At 38.9% G+C, this 11,571-nt stretch overlaps 1 protein-coding gene across 1 annotated transcript; it reads left to right on the forward strand.

Moving 5' to 3' along the window:
• The first annotated feature begins 9,095 nt into the window (after positions 1-9,095).
• Positions 9,096-10,157, forward strand: LOC129250663 (uncharacterized). The gene has a single exon (XM_054890268.1). It carries the CDS (start codon positions 9,096-9,098, stop codon positions 10,155-10,157), a length of 1,062 nt encoding a protein of 353 aa, XP_054746243.1.
• Positions 10,158-11,571: the final 1,414 nt, after the last annotated feature.

Raw genomic sequence — 11,571 nt, forward strand, 5'->3', positions numbered from 1 at the left:
TGTGGGCAGTAAAAGCTAATTTGTGTAGTAGTAATGTTTCTCTAAACTTATACTCTAACAGTATAGAACAAATATGTGTTAAGATAAAATTTTCATTAAACCGCTGTATCTTCTTTTTGTTATCCTACATTCCACCAGATAGCACGTATGAAATCTATGAAAAGCATTTAAATAATTTAGCATCTATTTATAATAATTTAACTCAAAATGATGAAATTATGTATCTTGGAGACCTTAATTTAGGAAATATTTCATGGTTGTCATATAATAATAATCTAATACCTTCTAACGTTAAATCTGAAATAGAGTTACTGTTTGTAAGCACTTTATTATCGTTTGGCCTTAAACAAATCAATTCAGTTCTAAACGATAACAATCGAATATTGGATTTAGCTTTTATTTCTGCAGACTTGAATTCATCTTGCCAACAATGCTATTTACCTATTTTAAGTAATAGTCAACATCATAAAGCGCTCTTAATAAATTTCGAAATTTATAAATTCGATAAACTATCGTCGATCACTACACTTGGACCCAATTACTCTAAAGCTGATGTTACAAAGATGAGCGAATACATTGATAACACAGATTGGTCATTTTTGAACACTTTCGATGATCCTAAAACATCTTATAGTATTTTATGTGACAAGTTACTATCAACAATTTCCCACTTTGTTCCTCTACGAAATTGGAAATCTCATAAGAAACCCCCCTGGTTTAACTCGAGGCTTTGTCATCTGAAAAATTTAAAAAATAAAGCATACAAGAAATTAAAAAGAACCACTAGCATAAGCGATCGAGACAACTTACTCCGATTGAAAGGGGAATTCAATTGTCTTCATAACTACTTATTTAAACATTATATATTTAGAATTGAATCAAATTTAAAATCAAATCCCTCTAGCTTTTGGCGTTATATCAACAATAAACGAAAGACCAACGGCTTCCCCACTTGCTTAAATTACGATGGCATTGTTTCGGATAATGAACAAGACTCGTGCGACCTCTTTGCAAAATTTTTCCAAAAAGTTTATGAAAAATTTGACAAATTAGACACTTTTAACCTTAATGTATCCTCTTCTGAATCTTATGATGACTTTACTGTTTCAACCAATGATGTTGTACAAGCAGCTTCAAAACTGAATAATAGCTCATCTACCGATCACGAAGGTTTCTGCCCCGTATTTTTTAAACTCGTCTCCACCTCAATAGCGAAACCGATCTCAATTCTCTTCAATAAATGTCTAAACAAATCGATTTTCTTAGATGCTTAGAAAATATGCTCAATCACGCCAATTTATAAGTCAGGAAGCCGAAATGAGGTATGCAACTATCTCCCAATAGTTAAACAAAGCACCATTTCGAAATTATTTGATTCTATTCTCAAAGTTAAAATGTTAAGTCGTATTAGTGATCTTATCTGCGAGTACCAGCATGGCTTTGTCCCCTTAAAATCCACTTGTACTAATTTGGCACTAGTCACAAATAATATTATTAACGCTTTTGTAAATCGCGCACAACTAGATGTAGTTTACACGGATTTCTCAAAGGCATTCGATAAAGTAGACCATTCTATTCTCATTAAGAAGTTGAGTGCATGCGGTATTAAGGGAACACTTTTAAAATTCTTTTTAAGCTACCTTACGAGAAGGAAATTATTCGTTAAAATAGCATCGTCTAAATCTACATTATTAATTAATGCTTGGTCCGGAATACCCCAAGGGACTCACTGTGGGCCAATTCTTTTCTTAATATTCATAAACGACTTACCTAAAATATTTCAATATGTAAAATGCTTAATGTTTGCAGATGATGTAAAGCTATTTTTACAAATCAGCTGTATTGAAGATTGTTCCAATCTTCAAAAGGATCTCAAACATCTTCAAGATTGGTGTACCATGAACCACCTACACTTGAATACCGACAAATGCTGCGTGGTTTCATACAGGAAGAAACCCAATCCATTAATCTTTAATTACTTTTTGAACGATATTATACTTATAAGGAAAGAGGAAATCAAAGACTTGGGCATAATCTTCGATTCAGGACTTACGTTCTCGAAACATATTGATTACATTATCTCTAAAGCTTTTTCTATGATTGGATTTTTACGTCGTAATACGGAAGACTTTTCAGATCCCTTGACTTTGAAAGCACTCTACGTCTCCTTAATTCGAAGCCGACTAGATTATTGTTCTCTAATATGGAACCCATTCTACCAATGTCATATAAATAAGATTGAAAGAGTCCAAAAAGTCTTTACCAAATATGCGTTGTGTAAGCTGCGCTGGCCTAAAGGGCTCCCTAGTTATATAGGCAGACGCAAATTGATTGGACTGCAAAGCCTTGAGGACAGACGAATCTACTTTTCGATTCTCTTCGTGTATAATCTTTTAAATTTCAATATAAATTGTCGTGAGTTACAGAGTCTAATTACACTTCAAACAAAGCACCATGATTTAAGGCAGGTTCGTTTATTTGTAGATCAACGGTATAGAACTAACTATGCCCTCAATGAACCAATGGTGAGATGCATTCGATTCTGCAATAATTATCCTAGCCTCGACTTTAGACTAAGTTTATATAATTTTAGGCAGCAATTGTTTATAATCTTTAATTAATAATTAAAAATTTGTCTAATATAGTCTGTAAGAATTATTTGTAGACTGAATAAAAAAAATAAACGAATAAACGAATAAACATTTTGAAAAAAATTTTTTTTTGTATTAAATGAAAATTTAACAAAATTTTTTTTTTTTGCGAGCGGTTAACGCCTGTCAGCCTATACTGTCTGCGTGAAGCACGCACAGTTTTTTGTTTTTCTGCGAGCGGTTAACGCTTGTCAGCCTATACTGTCTGCGTGAAGCACGCACAGTTTTTTGTTTTGTATGTATTTATTTAATCTGCTTACGCTGTTGCAGCAGGAATTCCAACTTTGAGATGCGTTCCCAAATGGAGCAAGCCTTGTTCCAAGGTGCGCTTTGGCTTCTTTACGATTGGGATGACTATTTCGGCTGGTTTCTTTATTAGTTTATTTCTTCTCCTATACTCCTCAATGGAGATAGCTTTCGGCCCTTCTGTGGTCATCTATCTTCTGATCTATTGGCCAGACCAGGAACTTCTACGCAGCTGGCAGATCTTATCGGCTGATCAATACCAGGACTTTGGAATTAGCATTGCGCTTTCCGCCACTTGTGCAAAAAAATCTTAGCACCAAGCTGGCAGGATAGCCATGTAATGAAATAATTTATAAATAATTCTTTTTCATTTATTTTATTATTTACTTCAAGCTGGGCATCCAGCTTGTAAAGCAATTGTTTTATTTCTGATTTTTTACATACTACGTACAACCGTTTTTATAGGAATTTTAGTCAATGCAAACCAATAATAATTTTTCGGTGTTTACTTATGTAATATGATTCTAGCATTCACGCGCCGCACATAAAAGAATTACGTTAGCTATGTTTGCATTTAGTTTCAAGTGTAATGAACCTTTTAAGAAATATGATATTATCTAAACGGCACAGCAAAGTGAATGCATAAGTGGACAATAAATTATTTTAAAACCAAAACAAAACAATAAATGTGTATGCATATTAATGTTAAGGAATATCCGACTTATAATCATACTATATTACATGTGTTTCGAAGCTTGTTGTTTTTCCGAAGGCGCATATGTTCGCGTGCCTTGGTGCTGTTGTGCTGACAGTTAATGTAGAATTTACGATAATGACGATTAAATTAAAATGGCGAAGGAAGTCTGCACCGATGATTGCATACTTTGTTTCTGCAATGACGAAATCCCAAGTAAGTTTGTGCTGAAGGCCGAAGTCAAGTGTGCGACGTATCATGCCATACGTTTTTATGGCTGTACTGTTTGCTGCGTAAAGCGTGGAACCGTTAGAGTTTGACAAGCGACGAAACACGAGATGCTGGGATGACCGATACTTCTGCGCCGGTATCGATCAAAAATAATTGGGTTGATTTTCTGTCAGGAATGAAAAAACGTTTGGATTTTGTAAATTCGGAAAATTTTACCTCTAGTTCGCATTGTGATTTGTTGCTCGACGATGTTACCCTGCCAGGACTGTCGAGCTCGGCAGATTTAAGTTTTTTATTGAAATTTGGATTTTAGTAGGGAAATCACATGGATTTCGACATTTACGGGCCTGAGTGCCATACTCACGATGGTACCAACAGGTCGGTAATTGCTCAACGTTGGTACTGCGATGTGGTGTATTCGGCCGTTTGGCCTTGCTCCGTGAACGTTCACGTTGTCGGCTGCGGTTTCGGGACAAAAGCATACTTAACTTGTTGCTTAATTTTTCGAGGGCAATGTCTTGCATTTCGATTCGCTTTTGGAGTACGGTGAATTGATTTGTAGGAGTTGTAGGAGTTTCGATAGCGTTGACGGCTGCTGCTCGAACTGGTGAGGCTGATTTAGAGTCGCGGCTTAGTGCGTCGAGTACTGCATCGGCGGTAATGGCGAGTTGGTGTAAAGGTGTGCTTGGTTGGGCCTGCAGCATACCGGCAATAACAGCGTGTGCAGCTTCAGGCAATTGTTGCAGCCAATATTGTTGTATGACGGATTCATCGTTCATCGCGTTTGTTCGCTGCATTTGGCTCAGCAAATGGCTGGTGTCCCACTTTCTTTTTGGTTCACTGTACATACATACGCTGATAATCGTATGCTTGGATGTCGTTTTCAATACTTCGTGCCTATTGATAAGCTTAATATACACATCCATGCATGCATGCATGAAATAGAAAGCAGAGAAGGGATTTATTTATTTAAAACAAGTTGCGCACTTTCTCATTATTTTATTTATTTACAAAAAACTTTTGAATTTATTATTATTATTATTATTATTATTATTATTATTATTATTTATTAGAGCAGTATGAAATATAACACTAATTGATAGAGCACACTAGCTACTTAGGCCTACGGTGCTATTGTTTTAAATATTACTTTATATGCTATTTTACACGTATAGAAAATTGTTAAGCTTTTTAATTCGTCGATATTGGTTTAAATGCTGTTGATTAGGTTGATATCTTTTAGGAAATTGAATATTTTAAGTACATTGTCGACGGTTATGTTTTTTAGGAGTTTGGAAGGTTGTGTGGAATTGAAGTGGAGTTGTCTTTTGGTGGACAGAGATGGGCAGTTGTCAAGGATGTGTAGTATGATTAGGTTGTGTCTGCAATATGGACAAGCAGAAGGAGGTGTGGATGTGAGGAGGTGTTCGTGAGTTAGTTTGGAGTGGGCAATTCTTAGGCGGGGGAAGATACTGGTTTGCGTTTTCGATAGTGTAGATGGGAAAATTGATTTTTTGCATTCAGGATTGAGGTTAGTGTAAGGGTGGTTGAAAGGTTGAACGCCAGTGCGTTAGCTTTTTTGTACTCTATTAAGTTGGGAAGGGAGGGGGTGGATTTGTATATTTGCCAAAGCTTTTGTTTATTGGTACGAAGAGTGTTTAAGTCCTTGTTCCACCATGTTGAATATTTTCTGATGTGTGAGGTAATACTCTGTGGGATAGCTATATTGGCCGCAATTTTGATGGCTTTTGTAATTTTTGAAGCATGTTGGTGGACGTTAGTGGAGTTCCAATTATCGAAGTTTCTTTCACAGAGGGATTGATACAGTTGCCAATTGGCGGTGTCTGTTTTAAATTTTGGCGATTTTTTGAGGTTACAGGGACGTGAGTTGGTTTATATTTCATAAAGTATTGGGTAATGATCACTTCCATATAGACTTTCAAGTACTTGCCAAGTGCATCGAGGACTTAGATTTGCGTCAACTAGCGTAAGGTCAATGTGTGTGAAAGTGTTGTGTGTAGAAAGGTGTGTTGGAGATCCGTCATTTAAGATGACAAGATTTTTTGTTAAGATTATGTTTTCCATCGTTATACCGCGGGGTTTGGTTTTGGAGAGCCCCATAATGGGCTCCAGGCATTGAAATCACCTAGAAGTAATGTGGAATTGTGGGTGTGGGATAGCAGAGGGAAAATATCAGTCTCAGAGAATTTTTGACTAGGAGGTATGTAGGTGTTGATTATTGTGAATGGCGGGGAAAGATGGAATTCGATGGCTATGGATAAAGGCATGGAATTTTGTAATATTGTTCTGTGGGGTATATCGCCTTGATAAGAATGGCCACTCCTTGCTTAGAAGTGTTATTGCATTGGCTGTTGTTGAAGTACCCTGCGTAGTTTTTTGGTGTGACTGCGTGTTTAATGTGGTGGGGATATGGGTTTCTTGGAGACATATCAGATGAGGTTTCGTGTCTCTGACTAAGAGATCTAGCTCATTGTAATTGTTAAAACATCTTTTGATATTCCACTGTGCAATTTTAACAGACATTGTTATGGTACATAATGTAGGCTATACAGCAAGTAACATACTGATGATATAAAAATACTCTAATTTTAGTGGCTGAGCTTAGTACAGGGTGGCTGATGAAAGCCGCTACCAAAAAAAATTGAATAACTTTTTTTCTTTTTAAGTTATCTGTTCCATTTTTGTTTTAATTTGCAGATTGATATTTAAAATTTATTAAAATGGATAACTGGGACACGCAAACAAGAATTTGGATAGTCCGCCGCTATCACGCACTGGAGTCCGTAGTTTTGGTACAGAGAGAGTACAGGCGGATGTTTGGCGGCGATCCCCCGAGCAGATGGACCATAATGAGACTGGGGAATAATTTTGCTGAGTAAGGAACAGTCGCAAGAAGGCCTTATCATCGAAACCCACCAGTTCGGACGGAGGAAACGATCACTGCTGTAGCTGCAGCTATACAAAGCAATCCAAGGATTTCAACAAGAAGCTTATCTGCTCAACTTGGTGTCAGCCGACAGTCTTTGCAAACAACAATGCACAAAGATTTAGACTTATTTCCCTACAAAATTCAAATGGTTAACAAACTGAATGCAGCAGACTTGCCGATTCGCTTGGAATTTTGCCAGAAGATCCTGCAAATGGTGGAAGAAGACCAAAACATGTTAAACTGCCTTTTCATGTCTGATGAGGCCCATTTCGATTTAAACGGCAATGTGAACAAACAAAATTGTCGAATATGGAGTACTTCTAACCCACAGATACTCCACGAGACGGAATTGCATCCTTTTCGCGTGACAGTGTGGTGTGCGGTTTCTTCACGCTGTATTGTCGGGCCTTATTTTTTTGAAGAAAATGGTCACACCGTTACGGTTACTGGAGACCGTTATTTGAAAATGCTGAAAGAATTTTTCTATCCAGAACTACGCCGAAAGAGAATTCCTTTCAACTCTGTGTGGTTTCAACAAGATGGGGCAACGCCTCACATAGCCCAGACTGTTATGACAGAGTTGCGACGAAAATTTCCCAATAAACTGATTTCAAGAAACTCCGAATTTCGTTGGCCCCCCAGGTCGCCTGACCTTACTGCACCTGACTTTTTCTTGTGGGGTTTATGTAAACAAGAAGTTTATAAAACAAAGCCAACAAATTTGGATGAACTAAAACAATCCATTCGGGCAACAATTGCGGCTATTCCTGTCGCAACTCTCAAAGCAGCAATGAACAACTTTTTACTAAGATGCCGCACTTGTGTCAACGAGCATGGGGGGCATTTAAATTCAATTATTTTTAAAACTAGTTAAGCTACATTTAATAAAATTTAATGACCTTCAACTTGAAAAAAAAATAAATGAATTCCATACACTAAAAAAAAGTTATTTGAGTTTCTTAATGTAGCAAAATTCATCAACCACCCTGTATGTATGGATAAGTGTACGTGTGTGGTGATAGATATAGTTTTGTACAGATTTTTGTGGAAATTGTGTATATGTAAATAATAATTTGTATCTAAATATGTTATTGTGTGAACGAGGTGGAGTTTTGGTCCTTACTGAGCGTTGGTGCTTTGTCTAGGTATTCTTCGGATGTTGCCATTGTTGGAGATGTAGCTAGTATGTTGTTGCTTGTGGTCGCAGATGAATCTCTGGAGTGTATTGTTGTGTTTGGTTGTTGTTGTGAAAACGTGTGGATTTCCATAGTACTACTTTTACTTGTTTCGCAGGTAGTGTAGTTTGGTGAGATAATAGGGGATGGGTATTTGTAATTTGCATTTGAGGTTCCATGTGTTTCGTTTGCCGGTAGGCATGTGTTTTGGGTAATGGTAGATGAGATTTGATTGTGGTGTTGTTTTTGTTGGTTGGTGTTTGTTTTGGTTTCTATTGTTGATTGTAGGTTTTCTGTGTTATTTTTGGTTATTATTGAAGGGATAATGGTATTTTGTTTTACATTTTTTTTTCTTCAGGTACGTTGCTTTTTGAAGCGACGCACACTGGGGATTTAGCGGAAGAAAGTCAAATTTGCAACACACCACCTACGCAATGTTTAATGGTATTTCTAAATTCCAGAATAGAACCAACAATAAAATCAAAAAGAATTACTAAACCTCCGACTTACAGTTTTTTTTTTATAGATATGTCAAAAGTATAATTTTTTATAGTATTGAACTGACTAAGAAAAAACTTCAAAGCGCAAGGTGTTTTTTTTTCCTTTTGCTTGAGCCGACTTCCAATTTTTTATTTTTCATTTAGGGTACGATGTTTTTATATATTTTAGCCGGGAGAACAAAGGCTGTGAAGCATTTGATTATCTATTTATAATTAATTTTACGAAAAAAAAAAAAAATCATATTCCTTCATAATCTTGGATCTGCAAGTTGAGCTACATTTACCTACGGTCAGAAACTAGTATCAACGTGTTGCTTAATAGCGTCTCTTTCAGTTTTAATCAATTGCAGGTGCCACCAGGCGCCACTGATTATTTTTTGGCAATGATAATAACTAAACGCTTTCTAGTGTGTGCATAATGATAACGAAACACTTTTAATTTTGTTTTGACATTTTGAGGGTAATTCAGAATTATGAACTTACATGTATCCTGTGCGTAAATATTTGCAGGCTTATATTAATAAAAAAAAAAAAAAATTTAAATTTATGAATTTTAAAAAACATTTTTTTTTTAATTTTTTTTTGCTCTCATTTGCTCATTTCGTCAACAGCGCCTCTCTTAGGCCTTTCTCCCCCGCCGCAGACGTCATGCATCAAACGAACGCAACCGTTTCATCCTCTAACGGTCCTTCCACAGACACCGCTGCTGCCTGTACGTCTTCATATTTGAATGCCAATCCCAACCAGCCTCATCCAAGAGAAAGAACTGTGCTGTTGGCGACCGCCTTAGTCAAGGTACGCGATTGCTCTGGTCATTGGCAACCCGCTCGCTTGCTGTTTGATTCTGGTTCGTATGCTTCCTTCGTAACCGAGTCATGTGTACAACGCTTGGGGTTACCGCGAAGAGGGTCCGCAATATTGATTTCTGGAATTGGTTCCTCCCAAGGGATACGCTCTAGAGGTGAAGTATTACTTTCATTATCATCTCATTTTTCAGCCCAATGCTTTACTGTTGACGCATTGATTCTGCCTAAAATCACAAGTGATTTGCCAACACAGCCCTTGAAGGTGTCGGCGTTGCCGCACATACAAGATCTACTTTTAGCCGATCAGCACTTCATGAAACCCGGGCGTATCGATATCTTATTCGGAATGGACGTCATGGGACAGCTCCTCTGCTCGGAGATTCGTAAGGGACCACCCGGTATGCCCATGGCTCAACGAACGGTTTTCGGTTGGACGTTGTTTGGAAATGTCGATGGATCCGAATCCACTTCGCTCGGCTTACAGTCTCTGCATTGTAAAGTTCATTTAGATCGAGCGCTCACTAGACTTTGGGAGTTAGAAGAAGCACCGAAAAAGGCCCACCTCCCCTACGAAGAACGCTATTGTGAAGAGCTTTTCGAAAAAACGCACAGAAGGTCACCTGACGGTCGATTTATAGTAGAGCTGCCGCTGAAATCTGACGTACCCTTGGGAGCATCACGAAGTTATGCTGTTCGAAGTCTACTAAGCATCGAAAAAAGACTTGCGCGAGATGACGTTATTCCAGACTGCATCGCAGCACAGTGGCGACAACATCGCTCGGAATTACCACTGCTATCAAGTTTAAAGATAAGTCGCTGGTTTGGCTCGGGAGCAGGTGAGTCGTTCACTTTCGCTGACGCTTCCGAACGCGCTTACGCTGCCGTAATGTACGCGCGCACATAACAGGACGACGGCAGTACTACTGTTGTGCTGATCTCGTCGAAGACTAAGGTAGCACCACTTAAAACAACAACCCTGCCACGCTTAGAATTGTGCGCTGCACATCTTGCTGCTAAATTGGCGCGAAGCGTGTTACATAGCTGGGGTGATCTCCGCTATCCGATCTATGCTTGGACTGACTCAACTATTACATTGGCATGGCTTCAGGCGCATCCTAGTAAGTGGATAACCTTCGTTGCCAATCGCGTTGCTGACATCCAAGAAGTCTTACCGCCTGAATGTTGGAATCATATCCGCTCTGAACTAAATCCAGCAGATTGCGCTTCTAGAGGTGTAGCCCCGTCTGAACTACTGCTATGGTGGTCTGGTCCTGAATTCTTAAAAGGTCCTGACCATTTCTGGAAGCTATCACCTTCGCACCACACAACTCAGTTGGGCGTTCGTAGCAAGGTCGTCGCCCATGCTACGAGCTCAGATGACCACTGGCCGGTATTGATGAGATATTCATCGTATTCCAAGCTGCGCCGCATCATTGCTTACGTGTTAAGATTTTTCGTCAACGCTCGTGTTAAGACACGAATCAACGCTCCTAAACGGGTCGGTCCTCCCTGCTGTCAAGAGATATCCGAAGCTGAACTGCGCTTGATAAGGTATACACAATCACTGTATTTTTCTAATGAAATTTCTCTTTGTAACAGAAGAAAGCCGATTCCGCTTCGGAGTAGTATTTTGACATTGCAGCCATATCTCGATGGGAAAAACGTCCTGCGAGTAGGAGGTAGGATCAAGAACGCTGAAGTAGCTGCTGATGTAAGACATCCGATTATCCTGCCAAAAAACTGCCCACTTGCGAAACTGATCATTCGCGATGTTCACGAAATTACATTACACGCTGGACCCCGCATCCTGCAACGTCGATATTGGGTTATTGGCGCCCGCAGCCTAATTCGTAGCACATATCGCAAATGCGTAAAGTGCACCTGTCTCAACCGCAATCTCGCTACACAATCAATGGGGGATTTACCTGCGATCCGCACCACCTACGCACGCTGTTTCATCCATGCTGCTCTCGATTTTGCTGGACCATACTCTTACAAGTTCACTCATGGGAGAGGAGCGAAAGCCACCAAGGGTTATATTTGCGCTTTTATTTGCATGTGCACCGGGGCGATGCATTTAGAGTTGGTCGGAGATCTATCAACATCGAGCTTCCTCAATGCCTTTAAAAGATTTGTAAGCCGCAGAGGTTTTTGCAAGGTAATTTCTTCTGACAATGGGACGAATTTCGTCGGGGCCGAGAAGGAGCTTCGAATTGCGTTTGAAAGGTGTATGGCTGATACCAAACTCCGTTCGTTTTTTGCAGACTCTAACATCGAATGGCGTTTCAACCCTCCGTCCGCGCCTCATATGGGGGGTA

Source organism: Anastrepha obliqua, chromosome 6 (assembly GCF_027943255.1).
Source record: "Anastrepha obliqua isolate idAnaObli1 chromosome 6, idAnaObli1_1.0, whole genome shotgun sequence".
Taxonomy (NCBI): domain Eukaryota; kingdom Metazoa; phylum Arthropoda; class Insecta; order Diptera; family Tephritidae; genus Anastrepha; species Anastrepha obliqua.

Excerpts from the sequence above, each read along its gene's own strand:
- LOC129250663 (XM_054890268.1), top strand. The coding sequence starts at position 9,096 with ATGCATCAAACGAACGCAACCGTTTCATCCTCTAACGGTCCTTCCACA.